General features: G+C 35.2%; 3 protein-coding genes and 1 long non-coding RNA gene across 4 annotated transcripts; 3 read left to right on the forward strand and 1 right to left on the reverse strand.

Moving 5' to 3' along the window:
- Positions 1-691: 691 nt before the first annotated feature.
- Positions 692-2,617, forward strand: LOC125591465 (probable arabinosyltransferase ARAD2). The gene is made up of 3 exons (XM_048765743.1): positions 692-1,411; positions 1,616-1,872; positions 1,961-2,617. Exons 1-3 carry the CDS (start codon positions 781-783, stop codon positions 2,510-2,512), a joined length of 1,440 nt encoding a protein of 479 aa, XP_048621700.1. The 5' UTR covers positions 692-780; the 3' UTR covers positions 2,513-2,617.
- On the forward strand, positions 2,551-5,237 carry LOC125591463. The gene is made up of 6 exons (XM_048765741.1): positions 2,551-2,843; positions 2,947-3,079; positions 3,170-3,273; positions 3,371-3,542; positions 3,640-3,780; positions 3,904-5,237. Exons 1-6 carry the CDS (start codon positions 2,794-2,796, stop codon positions 5,044-5,046), a joined length of 1,743 nt encoding a protein of 580 aa, XP_048621698.1. The 5' UTR covers positions 2,551-2,793; the 3' UTR covers positions 5,047-5,237.
- Positions 5,238-5,570: 333 nt separating this feature from the next.
- Positions 5,571-8,062, reverse strand: LOC125591464 (NAC domain-containing protein 17-like). Its single transcript, XM_048765742.1, has 5 exons — positions 7,738-8,062; positions 7,356-7,633; positions 7,005-7,250; positions 6,346-6,910; positions 5,571-6,127 (listed from the first exon to the last, which is right to left on the reverse strand). Exons 1-5 carry the CDS (start codon positions 7,910-7,912, stop codon positions 5,772-5,774), a joined length of 1,620 nt encoding a protein of 539 aa, XP_048621699.1. The 5' UTR covers positions 7,913-8,062; the 3' UTR covers positions 5,571-5,771.
- A 2,543-nt stretch (positions 8,063-10,605) lies between these two features.
- On the forward strand, positions 10,606-12,374 carry LOC111210080. Its single transcript, XR_007327486.1, has 2 exons — positions 10,606-11,970; positions 12,065-12,374. It is a non-coding gene; the product is annotated as an uncharacterized LOC111210080 (long non-coding RNA).
- The last annotated feature ends 8,515 nt before the right edge of the window (positions 12,375-20,889 follow it).

A 20,889-nucleotide genomic window follows, 5' to 3' on the forward strand; every position in this document is an offset into this window, starting at 1 on the left:
TATTGATGTTTTTAATAGTATCCCAAATTTTTTTATCTATTACCAATTTGATTTAGTTTTAACAGTGGGTCCAATTTGATTTAAATTTTATATATATTTAAAATTTAGAAATAAAAAATATGTAAAATAGTACTGTTACATAATTATGTTTTCAAAACAAAATTTGTTACAAGAAAACAAAATTTGAATTTTCAATAATAATAATATCATAAATCACATAAACACATGTATAATAGAATTAGATAATACATAATACTAAGGGCAAACCTCCAAAATAGCACATTTCTAAGTTTATATCACAAAAATAGCACTCAAAAACTAAAATGACCAAAATAGCACATTTCTAAGTTTATCCTTTGAAAATTTTAATTTTTTTATTTTTCAAAATTTGAAATCTTATCCCCAAAACTTCATTTCTCAACTCTAAACCCTAAACCCTAAACTCTAAACCCTAAACCCTAAACTCTAAACCAACTCCACCCTTTAACTCTAAACCTTAAGTTTGTGACTTTTGATAAAACATTAAATGGTATTTTTGTGACTTTTGACCTTGAGTGCTAGTTTGGGAACAAAAACTTGATTAATTTATTAATTTATCTTTTTTTCTAATACTAAACTATATTAATTTATTAATAAATTTTATTTTATAAACTAAAATGATTTAATATATAAAATAAAACCTGCACGGTCAGCCGGCTGGAGATATAGTATACGATTAAATTTTGAAGAGAGGAGTGTTTGAGCAATTGATAGACAAAGCAGAGATCTTTAAGAGCTACTATGGTTCCTAAGATCACATCAATGGCGGTCGCTAAACCTCTCTGCTCAGTCTCTTGCTTACTCCTCTCTTCCTCTCTCGTCTTCGTCGTCTCGCTTCTCTTCTTCTTCTCCAATTCCTTAACATCCGACCAAAATCCGAGGATCTCTCTCGATACCTATCAAACGGGCATCAACGTCTTCGTAGCTGAGCTTCCGAGATCCCTAAACTATGGTCTTCTCGACAAGTACTGGTCCTCTTCCCCAGATTCACGCATACCCAGCGACCCGGATCACCCGACCCGTAAAACCAATTCACCCAAACCCGAGAAATACCCACCGTACCCGGAGAATCCGCTGATTAAGCAGTACAGTGCAGAGTACTGGATCATGGGAGACCTCGAGACTCCACCGGAGAAGCGTACTGGATCTTTCGCCAAAAGGGTTTTCAGCGAATCCGAAGCTGATGTAGTGTTCGTGCCCTTCTTCGCGACTCTAAGCGCGGAGATGGAGCTTGGAAATGGAAAAGGCTCCTCCTTTAGGAAGAAATCTGGAAACGAAGACTATCAGAGACAGAGACAAGTTCTCGACTTTTTGAGGAACACTCAAGCTTGGAAGCGATCCGGTGGACGTGATCACGTCTTTGTTCTAACTGGTAACTTGTTTCGATCTCGATCTGGTACATTACTGTAGGTCTGAGTCTTGTTTTGAGAAACTGCCATGTTTTTGTTGTTAAGATAGAGAATTGAGTAGACCCAGTGTGTCTTGTTGGATTTGGTGTAGAAGCGCTTATATAAAGTGTTTAAATCTGTGGATGGATTTGCTCAGGTTAGTTAAATGTTGAAGCGTTCTTTGGCAGACCCTGTTGCAATGTGGCATGTCCGCCAGGAGATTGCTTTATCCATTCTACTAGTTGTGGATTTTGGAGGATGGTTCAGACAAGATTCCAAGTCTTTCAACGGTACTAGCTTGCCTGAGAGGATAGAGCATACTCAAGTCTCTGTCATTAAGGATGTGATTGTTCCATACACGCATCTTCTTCCTAGGCTAGATTTGTCTCAGAACAAGAGACGTCACAGCCTACTTTATTTCAAAGGCGCTAAGCACAGACATCGGGTACCCACTATTGCGAAACACTGTTCTTTACGTTACTTTTTTTTGTTTTTGTTTTATGTATCTAATTTTATATGTTGAAACTTGACAGGGAGGGTTAATAAGAGAAAAACTATGGGACTTGCTGGTGGATGAACACGGCATTGTCATGGAAGAAGGTTTCCCTAATGCAACGGGAAGAGAACAATCGATAAGAGGAATGAGAAACTCAGAGTTTTGCTTGCATCCAGCCGGTGACACTCCCACTTCGTGCCGTCTCTTTGACGCCATACAAAGCCTATGCATCCCTGTGATTGTCAGCGACAACATAGAGCTCCCGTTTGAAGGAATGATAGATTACTCAGAGTTCTCAGTCTTTGTCTCCGTAAGTGATGCATTAAGGCCTAAATGGTTGGCTAATCATCTCAGAAATTTCTCTGAAAGAGACAAGGAAACCTTCAGAAGTAGAATGGCAAAGGGTCAGTCGGTTTTTGTGTATGACAATGGTAAAGCGGATGGTATTGGACCGATTCAACACGATGGTGCGGTGAATCACATATGGAAGAAGGTTCAACAGAAGGTGCCAATGGTGAAGGAAGCAGTGTTTAGGGAGAGGAGAAAACCAGCTGGTACTTCTGTTCCTCTTCGATGTCAATGTATCTAAAATTTGTTTTTACTTCACGATAATACATGCATTCCCTTGTACTCAGAGAATGTATGTATAGGCCCATATCTGAGCCCATTAAAACGGACGTGGTTTAGTTGCTAACCAGCTTAGGTCAATCACTGCATGCATCTGATAAAAACGCAACGTTTTATAAATACGATTATATATATTCCTGGAAAAAAAGAGAAGCAAAGATCTTTGTAATCTGCTTCGTTTATTTGCCGTGTACCGACGATTTGCGATCGATCTGTACTGATTATCGTGACAAGTGATTGATTATGTCGATGCTCGATTCGTTCTTCAATAAAGGTTTCAAAGCTGCAAAATGGTAATTCTCTGATTTCATCTGTTTGTATTTCCTCGCCGATTATCAATCTGGAAAACGAAAGAAGATTCTAATGATTTGGTGAATCTGAATCTGAATATGACAGCAAAACGTTGCTGAAGTTAACGATCCCTCGGATAAAGCTAATCAGGAACCGAAGAGAAGCACAGATTAAGCAAATGCGCCGCGAAATCGCTAAGCTTCTCGAGACTGGTCAAGAAGCCACTGCTCGAATTCGTGTAATCGGTTATTGATTTTTTTAGTGTTAATTCGATTCTTTTATTTTCTCTTTTAACTTTTTTAAGGTTTGTGTTTTTTATAATAAATAGGTTGAGCATATTATAAGGGAAGAGAAGATGTTGGCTGCTCAAGAGATCATAGAGCTCTTCTGTGAGCTCATTGCTGTTCGCCTCCCAATTATTGAGGCTCAAAGGTGTTCTAACTTGAGAAAACTCTCAACTTCAGTTTGCGTCATTACTTTCCTTCCCAGCTGTTTCTGAGTCTTTCTTTCCTTTTTGAAAATATTGTAGGGAATGTCCTCTAGATCTAAAAGAAGCAATCTCAAGTGTATGTTTTGCTGCGCCAAGGTGCTCTGATTTGACAGAGCTGCAGCAGGTTCAGCTACTATTCTTTTCCAAATACGGCAAGGAGTTCGTCGCAGCTGCATCTGAGCTGAAGCCTGATTCTGGTGTCAATCGTAAGGTAACTTGGTAGAGAGAGAGAGAGAGAGAGAGACTAACATGTAGAAATAAGAGAACTGTTTTGTGTTTCTAATTATTTTTCCAATTCAATTTTACAGTTGGTGGAGTTGCTGTCTGTGCGTGCACCTTCCCCAGAAACCAAGCTGAAACTTCTCAAGGAAATTGCACAAGAACATCAACTTGATTGGGACCCTGCTTCTACTGAAACTGATCTCTTCAAATCGCATGAGGATCTCCTTGTTAGTACTTTTTTTTCTCTTTATTATCTCATTCTCTGCCCTGCTGCATATATCTGGTCAGAACATGTCAGTTGCTTTGTTTGTTCTGATCCTTTTTTTTCTTTTTTTCTTGTTTCTTTTCAGGATGGACCAAAGCAATTTGGTGGAGGCTCTAAGGTCCCATTAAAGGAGGAACAAGATAAAGGGTCACATTTGACAATGCTATCTCTTTCACGTCCAGAGGAACAAAGACAATCTGATTCTGATTCAGAGTATGAAGAATTAGACTTTCCCGAGGTTCCAAATGTCTTGCTGCGGCCCACTCCTGCCGCTACCCCTGAAAGTGCAGCGAAACCTGCCGCCACTTGTGAACACACCTCTCTCGACTTGCCCTTTGATTCAGAGAGTGCAGGAGAGGATAATCTGGCTTCCAAAAGAGATGAACATACTGCAAAAGCAAGCAGCACTGTCGTCGAAGGCCAGACGGAATCTGATCCCGTGAAACAGAACAGTTATTCTCCACCACCTGTTGGTGTAGTAGGATCCTTCTCTACAAACGAGAGTGATGCTCCAAAGAAAATATCGGATTTGGACTTGCAGGATGTCCTAACGGCTGCTCAAGCTGCTGCTGATTCAGCAGAACGTGCGGCAGCAGCTGCCCGTTCAGCTGCAAGTCTTGCACAGCTCAGAATCAACGAGCTCACGAAGAAGACGCCTGAACAGTCTCCTGAGAGCCTGATTGAGAACCCTTTCTATTCAAGCCCACCACAACAGACAATGGAAAAGGCGCAATTTGATCATCAGAATTCTTCGGTCAGCAGCTACGGAGATCACACTGAGTTCCAAAAGGAAGAGTCTTCATCACTTTTCAGCCACCAAACAGAGAGACTCCCCTCAATGGAAAAACCACAATTTGATCACCAAAACTCACCTGCCAGCAGCTATGGAGATCTTACTGATTTCCAACTAGGTGACTATTCATCACCTTTTAACCATGACCGAAACAACCACCACCAAGCAGGGAGACTCCCTTCATTTGAAAAAACTCGTTTTGATCATCTGAATTCATCAGTCAGCAGCTATGGCGATGTTACAGAGCTCCAGAGACCCGAGAACTCGTCATTTGACAGACTCACCCCTGGCCAGGACCACCAGCAAATGAGACTACCTTCGAGGGAAGATGATCCATATTACTCATACCCTAATCTGTTCACATCGCAGAATCTTGACCGCTCACCCGGCTCTCGTTCATTTTCGGACACTTCAAAACCTGCCCATGATTCTTGACTCTAGCCTGCAAATGCTTGGTGTTTATTTACATTTATGATGTTCCTTATCTTGTGGAACAAAGACCTAAAAACGCTTTTCAAACGCTGCTCTTCCTTCCTCTTTTCTTTTTGTTTGTGTGGAGAATTTGTATTATGTATAGAAACTTGGTGTGATTGATTACGTTTAAATAAAGGCCTTTGTTTGCTCAAGAAATGAATTAGAAAAGAAGCAGCAGGTATGATCGACAGGAATTCGTGAAAAGAAGCAGCAGGTACGATCGACAATCATATACTCTATTTTTGCATAACCTGTGGATGACCATTTTACACTTTATCCTCCTCCACTCGGATTGAAAACAAGCCATCACTAAGTTTTGTGATGGTGGAGAAAAACTAGAGGGCATACCAGTAGTCACCGTCGTAAAGACAGAGTTTACCGGAGCTCAGCCTGGAGCTACTTCGACAGAAATAGGAATACAAGAGTTGAATATCTAGCTTGTGGCTTTTGATTCTGGAATATGTGAATATCGAAAACCAAGGAGATACGCAAACAAAACGCATTTAACAATCAGCAGAAATGAAACTCTTCTAATCAAGAATTAACACTCTTTACTCTTTCAAACTCTGTACATATTCAAAGACTCGTATATATTAGAATAGGTCAATATTCCAATGACCACTGATGTGGATCATGGTTTCTTCTAGCTCACATGTAACTAAGAATCTGGTTTAAGAAACCACCTTTCACGAGAAGACGGGCCTCCCCGAGGCTTGAACAGTGGCCATTAACACCCAGAAGATGGCACACAAGGCACCCACAGTTGATAAGAGTAAAAACCATCTGTTTCTGCTACGTTTCTTTGTCATTACGGCAGTAGTCACTGGCGTTCCATTTGCTATTCCACTGAACTTGATACGGGTAAAGCTAGACATACGCACAAAGGTCCGGTTAATAGGACCCTCACACGCAGAGGCTGGCGTTGAAGGTATTGAATCCATGAATGCCCACAGAGCCGATGAGAATGGGCTCGTTCCACCACCACCATTTACACCTTCTTGGTCTTGGGCATTTACAAGATTTGTGGAACCGGGCTCCACACCTAAGCAAATAGTGTTCACAAAGTATCAACGGAAAGGTTTGTGCGCTATTGCGTTTAAAGAACATATGAATGACAAGCAACAAAAAAGATGACATCATATATACACATACAAATGTCGTCGTTCAAGTCTAAGACAAATACATCTGTGCTTAGTGGGAAATTGTAAGTTAACAGACAGCTTAGGTGAAAGCTTTGAGATAAGCATGAGTTTTAAGTACCTGATGAAGGTGAAGCAAATGCTCCAGAAATAACAGACTGCGGTTGATCAAAGAGGAAAGCCTGATTATCATCTTCAAGCCACAGGTCATCACTGAACTGATTGAGATTTGGACTAGGATCCATGATGTTGTTTAGCTTGTTCTCAATGGTCTGGTCCTGGAACAGTTGATAAGGGAATGGATGTTCCTGGTCGGATGTGTTGTCGGCAAAATTACTCAACGGATCTGCAGAAGTTCCCTGAAGAATAGGTTCCATATCCAAAGACATGGAAACGTCATGGAACAATTGGTCAAAGTCATTAAAGTCTCCATATTCACCAGGGTTCAAGAGCTGTGCAGGGTTCTCAGCTGAAGAAGCTCCGTGTTCAGGGGTCAGAAGGTCATCCATTTCAATGTAATCCTTCTCAAACACCAAAACAGAGTTATTGGGAGCTGACGTGACGTCAATAGACTCATAACTCGAGGGCATGTCGTTTGGCAAGAAGTCTCCAGTTTCCTGAGGTTTAAGGAAGTCTCTAGCAGAATTATTCACCAAAGTGCTCTGCAGCTCTTCTTCTCTGTTAACCTGCGAGTTACAATTATCTTCTGTAGTAAGTAAAGGAAACACGTGAAATAGGGCCAAACCATGTTAATCATATTAAAAGAGAGAAGAAGCTAACCTGGGGAATACTAGTAAATGTTTGAGGAACCCCAGGTGCATATGGGATTCCACTGAGAATCTCCTCGAGATCATCTAACTGAACATTTACAGGGTCGAAAAGGCTAACATTATCCTCATAACGAACCACAGGTACATCAATATCATCATCAGCCCATTCTTCTTCTTGGAAAGGAGCACCATACTCCTCACCGTTTTTGGGACCAGCCCCACTTTTCTTGAACAGCTTATAAAGTGCATAGTATTCCTGAAGCAAAAAAAAAAAGAAAGAAAAAAAAAACAATTAATCAAGAACAAACAAAAGAAAGAGACCATTTGAACAATCACTGTAGTGTTAGTGTAGTAAAAATACCTTGGCGTTCTTACATCTCCCGAGTTCATCTTCATCCATGGTGTACTCATGCATCACCCAATCAGTTCGCTGACCGTTAGGAGTACGGCCTCTATAGAAAACAAGGGTCTTTTTGAGTCCTACTGATCTAGAGTTGTAGGATATGACTCGAACCTTTCCAGTAGCTTTCCAATACCCAGTTGCAGTGCACCTACCAGACCTAGCTGCGTTTGGATACTTCCTGCTCCTTGGAGTGAAGTAGAACCACTGTCGATCTCCCGTCTTCAACACCGATTGACCTGTCTCACCAAAAAAGCATATTAAATTTCAATTAAAACATACAAAAATCCATCTCAAATCATTTCGGGAGCACACAACAAAATCAAGATCAGATGGACCTTACCAGGCAATTCTTCGGGATCCAACTTGTAAACATCAACGACGCCGATGGCGTTGACTCTGAGCTTTCTCTTACAGATCTTCCTCTTGAGATAATACATGACCAGCTCCTCATCAGTCGGATGAAATCGAAACCCTGGTGCACTGAATTTACCACCTTTTAAGCACGAATCCGCCATCTACGTAACAATCTAAGCAAATCCCTCGAAGAAAATGAAGCCGATTGGGTCAACGAGAGAAAACCCCAGATCACTACTCTCTTCGTCTCGCAAGATTCTATTTGCTACTGAATGTCTATCTCTTCGCAGCCGTTTCGATCAATTGGACTAGCCACAACCATACGGGCCTCCAAATACGCTTGTTCTAGCCTATTAAATCGATGGGCCCCCGTAATTCATTTCAAATTTTTTCATATAAATTAGTATTTTACCCCGTACGGAAAAGAAAATGAATCATTTCGTCATTTAATTTAGAATCCTATTTTTATCTACTTTTATATATATATATATATATATATAATATATTGTCATTTAAATTTTGAACTTATTCTTATTTATATCATTTCACATACATGATTGCTCAACCTTATAACATACTTAATATGAATGGTGACCAAAGAATGAAGAGGAACAATGCATTCTTTAATATTCCTAAATCTTTTTTACATTTCATAAGAAATAATTTTTCCTTTTCATTCATTCCCATTTTTTACTGTAGAGAAATATTGAACCAGTGATAATTACCAGTTAGACCCTTAATATTAACCATTGAACTTAATGTAAACCGACTTTTCATTAACAAAACTTTGGTTATCATATACAAATAAATAACTTATTCATATCACTTGCATGTTTCCTCTCCAAATTAAAACTTTTTATGGGTTTTTCCGACGGGTATTGTTTTTTGTTGGATCCAATTCCAGGTCACTATTTGTCGTTATAGGCTATTGATCCACTGAATTACATGAAATGATCAATATAAGAAAAAATTATAGTTTTGCAAGATTTATGGTTCTACTCCATGATAAGATCATGGCCAAGGATGAGATAGGGATGTGACATAGTATTTCTCCTGCATTAGTGGGAAGTTTCCATTTGTTATACAAGTTATGTTAGTTGGAAGTTATTTGGTGAATCTACATGTGCATTTAAGTAATGTTGTTTTATGGAAAGAGATGAAAAGAAAATTCTTAAGACTTTGGGATCTAACATTTGGTATCAGAGCAAATCTCTTGGCTTTGAAGAAGGGTCTTAATTGGCATCAAAGCAAATTTTGGTTTTGATCGGGACCACATTTGTGGTATCAAAACCATACATCACAAAACATGAATGCAGAGATACTCTTCTTCATGAACCATCAACGGAGGTCTTTCATGAGATACATGAAGAGCTGAAAAAGATGGCGCAATTTTGGGAGGATCAGGCATCAACTTGGCGTAATAAGATTGAGACGTGGAAGACAAAGATGAGCACTCGTGATGGAAGAGCCAATGGTGATGCTGCATCTCAACCGGCTACGATCATGGAGGTTGTAACTGATCTGCAGGTTCCGGTAGAATCCATGGAGCTCTACGACGAGGTCGATGGACCTCCAATATTTGATGTCTATGACGAGGAAGAGCAAATATATAACAATGTGGTTCCGTTCTCCCACATATATGGTGATGGAGACGTGGCGGTTCTAGGCTGTGAGTATTTTGAAAAAAAATATTCAAGCCATGGATTCAAAGATTGCTGAAGACATCTGTTCATTCAGTTGTGTTATGCAAGAATCAAGCTTTGCTCATTCACCAAGGAGCAACGAGTTCTTCAAAGAATTCATTGATGTGTCCCATATTGAAGCAGTTATCACACGGCTTTGGATACGACGTGTTGCGCCCAAAACATATGTGCCCTCTATTTCTGCTCCGACGCATCCAAACCACATCCATGAACTATTGACCTCAACACCAAAGAAGCTCAACGAAGAACATCCAGTTTCCGATAGACCGCCGCCGTTACGTGATAAGAAGTTTGAGCATTATGATGTTGCTATGGAGAAGAAACAACATGTTTCTAAAAGCTTTTCATGTTGTGCTGAACCTTGAGGACAAGGTTCTTTGGAGGATGGAGTATTGATAAGATCATGGCCAAGGATGGGATAGGGATGTGGCATAGTGTTTCTCCTACATCAGTGGGAAGTTTCCAATTGTTATATATAGGGTTGTTAGATTTAGGGTTGGTCCAGCTCATCCAAATAATTCAAGAGCCCTAGCCTTAATGCATTACTCTTAAATTATTTAGGGCCAATTTAGGGCTGGACTTAAGAAGTAAAGGGTTTTAACACGGTTGACCATATTAGATAATTTTTGTTTTTTTTTGTTAAATAATAATGTTTTGATGTAGAGTTAAAACTTCAAAAAAGAATCTTTCTTCCAAATCCGTAATATTGAGTTATTCGCTAAAATTGCAAAAAAGAAAATTATATCAAAATTTCAAAAATGAGTTTTTCGTCAAAATTGCAAAAAATCGAGATTTCTCGCTAAAATTAGAAAATCAAGTTTTCTCGCCAAAATAAAAAAAATCTAGTTTTTCCGCCAAAATCAAAAATCGAGTTTTCCCGCCAAAATTGGAAAATCGAGTTTTCCCATAAAAACCGGGAAATCGAGACCGGGAAATCGAGTTTTCCCGCTAAAGCAGTTAAATTGAGTTTTCCCGCCAAAACCGGGAAATCGAGTTTTCCTGCCAAAACCGGGAAATCGAGTTTTCCTGCCAAAACCGGGAAATCGAGCTTTCCCATCAAAACAGTAAAATCGAGATTCCCGTCAAAACCGGAAAATCAAGTTTTTTCCGCTAAAATCAAGTTTTTCCGCTAAAACCGAAAAATCAAGTTTTCACGCCAAAACGCATAATACATTATGTTAGTTGGAAGTTATTTGGTGAATCTCTATGTGTATATAAGAAATGTTTGTCTTATGGAAAGAGACGAAAAGAAAATTGCAGTAAGAGTATTCTTAAGTCTTTGGGACCTGACACTCCGACTAATCTGTGACTGTCTCGTGTAGCTGATTTCAACGCGAGTCCTAGCAAAAAGGTTTCCATTAACCAAAACCTATTCAAAAGGTATCCTCTTTCTTCTTAGCTACTTCTGGAGTGATGACTTTCAATGTGTTTGCAGGTTTTTCTAATATCAATTGCAGCCTGAATCGTGTGGTTATATTTAATCCAAATTGAAATTTGTCTCATCACTTGCAAGCCAAGATAGGCCATTTTGGTATGGGCAGAAACATCATGTGGTGGTATTTCGTTTGTTGGCTGATGGTTCCCTTGATGAACTATTTTATACAAAACAAGTACGCAAACAACAATTTCAGAACATTTCAGCTGAAAGGAAGATGGATACGAGGTACTTTGAATGTGGCCAGGTAACATAAAAATATACTATTTAAATTGGGTTAGTTTCACTGAAGATGCTCTCCCTTCAAATATTCTGGTTCGTCTTATGATCAGGATTGAAAAGAGATTCAAGGCGAGTAATTTGAAATTTCAAATCTTATCTCTTTGATAAGCTCTTCACTAGCGAGATTATAGAATTGTGTAAGGATAGTAGCATTCATGAGGATTAGATTTGAGATATGTGTTTCAGATGATGATGAAGAATTTGTGTGCTCATGTGAAATGGAAACAAATGAACGTATCCTTGGAGACTTGTCTAAGAATAAGTCTGATCTGTACGTTTCTCTGCTTGAATATATTTCATGGTTTAGTCTTATAAATCCTTGCTCAGGCTTATGTGACTATGATGAGGCAATGAAGATATCATCAACGGTGGAAGGACATAAACAACAACATCTCAGAGTATCAATGGAGAGAGTAACATCAATGAGAACTTACAGTGTGCGGATCAAAAGAAAAACAAGAACGTAAAAGGTCGTAGTGAAGAGGAGGGTATGTCTTTTTCCAAACAGGGAACAAAAAAGAGAAAAGTAAGCCGAGTTTAAAGGCATGGAGATATTCGAGTTTTGTAGATGGGTATTGCAGCTTCTCCATATGACAGAGAAGCTACTTCAAGAATTTTCTGATAAGAGTCGAGTGAAAGGTTTGGATGTTGATGCCCTTTACATTTACACGTCCAAGTGTACCAAGCAGCAAAACAGAGACGGAGGACATATCATTCTCATGGAAATCAATCGTATGTTCTTCTTTATGCCACATTGAGTTGATTTTGTCTAGAAAACGAAGAGCTTGTGGAGAAAGAGGTAATTTATTCACCTCAATGGGCTATGTAATCTTGATTTTCACCACCATCACTGATCTTCTTCTACAACCACATTTGTGTTATATATTCTGCAGCCTGAGAGTCATTTGGCAGCCAAGTCAAAGAAAGGAACTTTTTCTTGAGCATGTAGACAGTAATTTTCGTGGTCATTTGTGTTACAAAGGCTTTACACAGGTGATTCATCTGGGGGAAGATGTAAATCGATGTTCGTTTTGTGCATTATAATGCTACATCCACATGGATCACCCAGCTGAATTTTTAAAAACTCATCTCAGATTCTCACTCAAATGAAGGTGAATCTTGATGGTGCATCTGGATGCAGATGCATCTAATTCAGTCCTAAATGATAAATGACAAAAATGACGTTTTAAAATCAAAATATTATTTTCTAACCGTAAATTCTATTTTTTGCATATACATTTTTCCGCCAGAACCGACAAATTTATTTTCCCGCAAAAACTGAAAAACACACTTTCCCGCCAAAAGCGCAAAATGTGTTTTTTCCGCAAAAAACGTAAAACACACATTTCCATAAGAACACACTTTCTCGCCGAAACCGGAAAAACGCATTTTCCCGCCAAAACTGGAAAACACATTTTTCCGCCAAAACTGGAAAATGCATTCTCCCGCCAATACTAGAAAAACGTATTTTCCCGCCAAAACTAGAAAACATACATTTTCCCGCCGAGACCGCAAAAAAAAATTTCCACAAAAAACGCAAAAATGCACTTTTCCCACCAAAAACGCAAAAATGCACATTTTCCGCTAAAACCGCAAAAATGCATTTTCCCTTCAAAATAGCGAAAAAAATTTTCCCGTCAAACCCACAAAAACGCATTTTTTCGTCAAAAACACATTTTCCGCAAAAACCGCAAAACGTATTTTTCGTCCAAAACCACAAAAATGCACTTTTCGTCAAAAACACATTTTTCTCAAAAACCGCAACAATATTTTCCGCCAAAACCGTAAAAATGTTATTTTTCCTCCAAAAAATAAAAAAAAATATTTTAGTCATTTATTAACAAGTCCACCTGGATGCATATGCAAGTTAAAAAATGAAAAGCAAACGAAAATGAAGAAACGAACAACACCCAGATAAAGCATCTGGATAAAACATCTAGATGGACCATCTGGATGCATCTTCCAGATGTACAAACGAACATGGCCTAAGATAAATAGCCAAAACTGTAAAGGCATTGAATGTTTTTTGGATTACCCAAGCTTTGATCTGTTATGTTTTTGAGATTAAGTAACATATACTCCCACTGTTTCATATTAAATGTCACTTTAGATTTGTGCACACAGATTAAATAAATATTTAATTTTGCATATTTTCTATATGAAAACATCATTACTCATACACCTAACCATATTTCAACCGATAGAAAAATAAACTGGAAAATAAAGTTAATAAATTCTGCATTAAAATGCTAAAACGACATTTTTTTTGTAACGAAACATTTTTTCTACAACAACACTTAATATGAAACGAAGGGAGTAGAAAACTTGATATTATGTGAATCTGAATTGTATTAATGCATACTAATTTAGTATTTTTATTAAACAAAATAAAATTAATAATCAGTTCATATTGTTCATTGATAGTTCTCTATCTTTGAAAAATATACAATTTAATTAATTCTGACTCGTTCTTTAAAAACATACAATATTAATTTATAGTTTTTTTTTTATGTTTAGTCATAGATATTATATAGTTGTATATGTTTAATTTTAACATTTATAGACCATTCTACTTTTTATTTAAACATAGTAAATACTTTAATGTGAGTTTTGGCGATAGTTAGAAAGCATTGATATTCTCGTAAATTATAGGGAGTAGCAATTTTAGTTTTACAAAATATTTTATTTTAATAAGATAGACAAAGTATTCTGTTTTTGTTAGGTATTAAATTTAATATTTTTAGTATGACGTTTATGTTTAAATTTCTATACGAAATTATGTTTAAATTTAATAAAAGTAATTCTAACTAATTTTAATAAATATATAAACTTTAAAAATTTAATTGTATCGGTAAAATATAAAGAATAATGCATAAAATAAAGAAAATAAAGTATTATTAAACAAAATTTAAGTTAAATATACACGAACTACATAAATTTAGAAATCATTATTTCATATTTTGGAAACGTTTCTCTATTTAATTATTTCAAATTATAATGTTTTTGTACAAAATATTGTAAAATAGAATTATATCTATTAATATATATGGAATATTAATTACTTATAATAACATAAACAACCATATATTACCTAGGTCAAACAAGATACAAAACAACAATGTTACACATTTATATAATATAAAACATCAAGTGGCATAGAATATTTTAATAATTTTGTCAATAAACCAAATATGCGTAATTATAAACAACGAAAATATTCGCACAGACGCACAGGTGAACTCTAGTTTATTATGTTAAAAGAATGTGATTTGTAGCCAATTTTATTTCCTTATTCATGCTAATAACATTCTCCTCTAATTCTTTTCGGACCAACGAAGTGATTAATAGTATTCTACTGAAATTCACTTTACATTTTTAATACAATTAACTAGGATGTGCATGTGAGTTTATTTTGTAAATACTATAAACTAGATTTCGAACCACGCAGGTGCTTGTTTTTCAATTTTATGTAGATAAATATTTGTTTTAGATCCTTAAATTTTTATAAAGCTAATCATATATTTAAATGTTTACATAACTATTTCAGATACAATAATTTAATAATTTTATATTTTGTATGGTGTAGTTAATCAATTGTTTAAAACGGTTATATGTATTTATTGCTTCTTATTATATATTTATATTATTTTATTTGCATTTAATTATTAAACAAATTACTTTATTCATAAAAGAACATATTTGAAATTATTTTGTTTTTAATTTATGCTAAATTATGACTCGCCTTTCAAAGATGAATTTTTTTTAGAAATATTTTTAACTCTTATTCATTATAAATAAGATATTATTGTGTACAGAAAAATCTTAATTTTATACATGTATTATATAGTTTACAAATATTAAGTCGTTATGTCATCGTATTATATTTTTAACATGAATATTTTATATTTATGAAAAGTAAAATTTATAAAATTTATCAGTTTTTCGTTCAATATAATAATTTTCTTAAGATGATTTATTATGCTTATAAAATATATAAAAATAGGATATAATTTCTTTCATTTTATAAACGATAATTGAATATATATATATATATATATATATATATATATTAATGCATAATAATAATTTATTGCTAATTAAAAAATTAGCGAAAATATTTACATAAACCTTTTGAAAATTAAAATACCGTTAAAATATTTATCAACAGATTTTTTAGAATTCTTTATATATATATATATATATATAAATGAAAAATATCATGATTAAAGTAGTTACAATTATTTATATTATTAGCTTTAGTAAACACATGTTAATTTTTATACATGTATTATATAGTTGGCAAATATTAACCCCTTTTACTAACGTATTATATTTCTGAACATAAATATTTATAACTATGAAAATAAATTGAGAAATTACCAAAAATACCAATTTCAAAATACAACTTTTCATGTTTACACTAACCACTTTTACTCTCATTTATAATGAAGGGTAAAAGACATTTATAACCTTTTGATTAACTTTGACAAAAAAAATATACGGTTAACATCAACTCTAAACCCTAAATCATGAAACATCAACTCTAAACCCTAAACCCCGAAACATCAACTCTAAACCCTAAAATCTAAACCTTCAAATCTAAACCCTAAAAATTCAACTCTAAACCCTAAACGTAAACCCTAAACCCTAAATCTAAACTTAAAACATCAACTTTAAACCCTAAATCATCAACTCTAAACCCTAAACCCCGAAACATCAACTCTAAACCGTAAACCCTAAACCTTCAAATCTAAACCCTAAAACATCAACTCTAAACGCTAAATTCGAACCCTAAACCCTATATTTTTCTGAAATTCGAACCCTAAACCCTAAAACACTAAACTTTCAAATCTAAACCCTAAAACATCAAATCTAAACACTAAACGTAAACCCTAAACCCTAAACCTTCAAATCTAAACCCTAAAACATCATCTCTACGGTTTTAGGGTTTGGGCTTAGGATTTAGGGTTTAGATTTGATGGTTTAGGGTTTAGAGTTGATGTTTTAGGGTTTAGGGTTAATTTTTTAGTGTTTAGAGTTTACTTTTTAGGGTTTAGGGTTTAATATTGATAGTTTAATGTTTAGTGTTGATGGTTTAGGGTTTAGAGTTGAAGTTTAGGGTTTAGGGTTTAGAGTTTAGAGTTGAAGGTTTAGAGTTTAGAGTTGATGTTTCGGGGTTTAGTGTTTAGAATTGATGTTTCAGGGTTTAGGGTTCGTATTTCAAAAAAAAAATAGGGTTTAGGATTGATGGTTTAGGGTTTAGGGTTCGTATTTAAAAAAAATAGGGTTTAGGATTAATGGTTTAGGGTTTAGATTTGAGTTTTAGGGTTTAGGGTTTGAATTTCGAAATAGTATAATTCGAAAAAAATTAAAAAAATTACTTTTTATTTTTATAGATTTTTTATTTATTTAAATATTTATTTATTATATATATAAAGAACAAGGGCATAAGAGTCTTTTGCCACTTACCGAAGAAGATGTTTTTGAAAATGTCTCTTTATTGGTGGTAAAAATGAAAAGTGAGCATAAAAATGGTAAACATGTAATTTCCCCAAATAAATTATATGTAAATTTATTAATTTAACATAATTTACCATATTTAGCTCAATATAATATTTTTTTCTAATACGATTGATGATGATTATATAATCGATAAAAATAAGATTTTTTTTTTCATTTTATAACCGATAACTAAATATATTAATGTATAATAATATTTATAAATTAATTACGAAATTAGTGTAAATATTTACATTAAAACATTTTAAAATTAATATCTTGTTAAAATATTTTCAAACAGATTTATTAGATTTTTAAAATATATATTTTATATTTAAAATGAAAAAAATTGAAAAGCTATTTATTACTTTTTATAAAATAAATTTAATAAAATTTCTAAAGAATGGTTCAAATTAAAAAAATATACATGAAAGAAGTCATGATTTCTATTTTAATAGAATATATATATTATATCGATAATTTTTTTTATATTTGATCATTTTATTTATACATATACAAAGTTTTGTTGTTATTATATAATTTTGTTCCGATAGGCCGAGTCTATTTTTATTTTTTTTGTGGATCTAAACTATTATTAATATATCATGGTCTGATTATGACACAAAAATCTTATTTGTTTCCACCGAACACATTCTTGAGAAAAGTGAACAGTACTGATTCCACAGTCGAATTATTTTGACATTTATCTTCCATATGGTTTTGAAAACTTTTAGATCAACTATCAAATTGATACATGTTATTTTAATGTTTTTAGTCGTATGTTTAAACGATGCTTTGAAATTTTATGATATTCCTATGATATTTTATATATATGTATGATAGGTAGGTTATATAATGGATTTTTTACAAAGCAAAAGTAATTAGCATTAGCTACGTAGAAATCTAATTTTTAGCGTGAAAAAATATACAAAGTAACGTAAATTTTCCTTAACAACCACCAAAACATTAGGCAAGGTTTTTCTTGGTGACAAAGTAATTTTTAGTCTTCAATTATCCTTACCATGTAGAACCTATGAATAAGTTGTGTATCAACAATAGATATACGATAGATACATGATTTGGAGAACTTTCACCTTTTTTTTTATTCTGCTAGTAATGAAACAATTAAATAAAACTTACGAAATTAGCCTGATTCAAAAACTATTTAACACGCTAATTTGGGATTTTTATTGCTTTTTAACCATCACAGAATCACTTCGGTTCAATTGCAATTATAAAATCATTGAACCAACATCACATTTCAAAACCGAAATAAATAGTGGTTTTCTAACAAAAACAAAGACAAATCTGTAAAGTAAACAATCAATATTATAATGAGGTATTTTCGAGACTCTCCAGAGTGCCACGTCAGATTTTGTGGGACCCACCTTATATTTTTTTTTAACGCATGGGCTAAAACCGACTGGGCTAAAGGATTTTTGGTTTGGGCTTCGTATTTGTCCATAACTACTGAATGGGCTTCGATGTATTAGGGTTGCTTCCGCATTTTGATAAACAAGAAAGACGGAGCCGTCGGCTTCTTCCAGATCCTTCATCTATGGTCGATTCCTCTTCAGTCTTCTCATCTGAGTAACTCGATCTTAATGACTCTCCGCAGTTCCTCAGATGACGAAACGTCATCCTGTAACGCCTCCAGAAGACTCCTATATATAGATTTCCACGGAGTAAGCATCGCTTCAGTCTCATCAGAGAAAGAGAGCGTGACCCTTTGGGTTTCCACAAACAATTGGAAGAGCGATCATCAGAAGAAGACGAGAGCGCCAAGGCTTCGTCGGCGCCTTCTAATCTAATGCTCGCCATTAACTAGAAGAAGACGAGCTCACTCGATCTCTAATGTCCTCTCTGCAACTACATTTCTTTCACTTAGTCCGAGCGCCCAAGCTCAGCTTCTAGAAGACGATCTAGACATCCTAAAGTACCTCCCCTCTTCAGCGATCCGCGTCCATCCGCCCGAAAAGACCTTCACATCTCTTATTACAAAGCTCTCTGCCTTTTGGAGACACCATTCCCAATCTCCCCCGAGAAGCATAACGTCAACACCATCTCTTTCCAATGGTTTGATGCCTTCAAGCAAAAGCAAAAAGCCACTCAGCAGAACATTTATTTTGAGAAAGTATGTTTAATTTTTATGTATTTTAGTTTTACTGGAACAAAAAGATTGAGAGATGAAAAATATTTGACTTTGGTTTAGATATTGAGACATTAGATAAGACTTTTGTAAAACCAACATTTGGTTCAGCCTTTTGATGATTGGTTAAATGCAGGCAACAAAGGAGGTGATGGGTTTCTATCAGAGGAAGAGATAAGGGCTTAGAAGTAATGAAATGTTTGAGAACGATGATATGCAGCCAGCAGCTGCTGAGACTCTTTAGCATGAGTGGTGGTGGTGGTGGTGGCCCGCAAACTCCAATGAACATGGGGGAAGATGGGTTTGGGTTTCACTTTTTTAGTCAGTCTTCTTCAATGGGTTTGGGTTCCACTAGCTTTTTCATATGTTATCTTTATCTATGTCTTTATACTAGATGTTTGAAGTGTTTTAGTTCGGTTGTGGGTATGACCAAACTGCACTAGCAGAGAATTGCTTAGATTTCCAGCGGAAGACTACACATAAGGCTACTATGCTAGATCAACAAACGTTACTGTGGAAGAGCATTTTGCAGAGGTTGAGCTTTGTTTGCTGCTCTTCAGGGGTGCGGTATTGAGAGGTAATGTCTTACCTTTTCATTTAATCTTCAAGAAAATGTCAACACGATTATCTTTGTATTCCAATAGTTAGTCTTGCACCAGCTCTGAATCCTCATGTGCCATCTGGGGAGAAACAAAGAAACCTACGAGTAAGCTTATAATTGTATCATCCGCATCTGCGGTAACTGTTAGCATATATTGTGCCAATAGTTAGATACTTTTTTGTATGCAAATAAGGTGTTGGCCATTTAGTCCACCGTAAACGTTTTTCTCAGTTTAGCTTTTGGTCATAAGTCAATCCTTTGATGTTTTTCAAATTAATTATGATTGCTTTCCAAAGCATAGTTCATCATCTTTTTACAATACAAATCTTCGAAAATCAATGACCACAACGAAAGAAAAAAATCACAAACACAGCTCACATTCATTTAGATAGAATAACATCATGTCCATGACCGACCCCGCACTTGCGCGGAGATTCCGCCCCTAGTTTATATAATAGCTAACATTTAATAGAAATCAGTGGTTGAATGCTTACGTAGTTTTTAAGCCACTTGCTTTCAAACATAATACGCTCGGCTAGTTCATCGTTTAACATAGAAGGACCAATCTGTATAACTCTGTAAACAAAATACAATGGTATAGTTGTCAATTACCAACAACATCATCAAAACGATATATTCAAAGGAATAACATATGTTCATGTATCTTGCCAGTCCTGCATCTTCTTATAATCTTCTTTACGCACAAACACCAAGCAGTGATCAGGGTCATCTTTGCTAGTTAGATCTATCTCTCGGTCATCTAATCGCATCGCTGACATCTTCAATGATTTTGGAGGTTCCAAAACATCCAATGAATCTTCGGGTTTAGCTTAAGAAGGATCAAAATCTTTAACAAATGTGTCTTGTGAAAGGATCTTCATGCAAATTTCCAAAAACTCTTGTGTATACGAAGATCAATAGCTGATGACTGAGTCAAGTTTACAAGAGGTAAATTGATATATGAATCATCAGTCTTTAACTTTTTTTTTTTGCAACCTGTTAACAAATATAAAAGGATATCATAGAGTAGAATATCATAAACGTCAAGTTCCAAAAAGCATATTAAACAAACAAACTTCAACTTCAAACTACATCCATTACATAAACGTCAAGTTCCAAATACAAATTACACATACAAAACTCAAGTTCAAAATAGAGCCATTACATAAACGTCAAGTTCCAAATACATATTCCAAATACATATTACACATACAAAATTCCAAAAACATATTACATATTAAAATTACAAAATGTAATTCCGCCTAGTTCCAAGTTACAACAACATAGCTTCAAAGACCTAAATTCAATCGCCTAGTTCCAAACATCCAAGTTCCAACAATTTTTAACACTTTCTCTTAATGGTTACATTTTTCTTTGATGGAGCTGTGTCTTTTTTGCTCGTGTTAGGACCAGTGTCGATTATGCTCTTGGTAGATCAATCTTCCCCGCCAATTCAGTCATCAGTAAAG

Source organism: Brassica napus, chromosome C8 (genome assembly GCF_020379485.1).
Source record: "Brassica napus cultivar Da-Ae chromosome C8, Da-Ae, whole genome shotgun sequence".
Classification (NCBI taxonomy): Eukaryota; Viridiplantae; Streptophyta; class Magnoliopsida; order Brassicales; family Brassicaceae; genus Brassica; species Brassica napus.

Excerpts from the sequence above, each read along its gene's own strand:
- LOC125591465 (XM_048765743.1), top strand. The coding sequence starts at position 781 with ATGGTTCCTAAGATCACATCAATGGCGGTCGCTAAACCTCTCTGCTCA. Across the intron at positions 1,412-1,615 it reads TCACGTCTTTGTTCTAACTG|ACCCTGTTGCAATGTGGCAT; the intron begins GTAACTTGTTTC and ends GTTCTTTGGCAG. Across the intron at positions 1,873-1,960 it reads GCGCTAAGCACAGACATCGG|GGAGGGTTAATAAGAGAAAA; the intron begins GTACCCACTATT and ends GAAACTTGACAG.
- LOC125591463 (XM_048765741.1), top strand. The coding sequence starts at position 2,794 with ATGTCGATGCTCGATTCGTTCTTCAATAAAGGTTTCAAAGCTGCAAAA. Across the intron at positions 3,080-3,169 it reads AAGCCACTGCTCGAATTCGT|GTTGAGCATATTATAAGGGA; the intron begins GTAATCGGTTAT and ends TATAATAAATAG. Across the intron at positions 3,543-3,639 it reads ATTCTGGTGTCAATCGTAAG|TTGGTGGAGTTGCTGTCTGT; the intron begins GTAACTTGGTAG and ends TCAATTTTACAG.
- LOC125591464 (XM_048765742.1), bottom strand. The coding sequence starts at position 7,912 with ATGGCGGATTCGTGCTTAAAAGGTGGTAAATTCAGTGCACCAGGGTTT. Across the intron at positions 7,251-7,355 it reads GGAGATGTAAGAACGCCAAG|GAATACTATGCACTTTATAA; the intron begins GTATTTTTACTA and ends TTTTTGCTTCAG. Across the intron at positions 6,911-7,004 it reads CATTTACTAGTATTCCCCAG|GTTAACAGAGAAGAAGAGCT; the intron begins GTTAGCTTCTTC and ends TGTAACTCGCAG.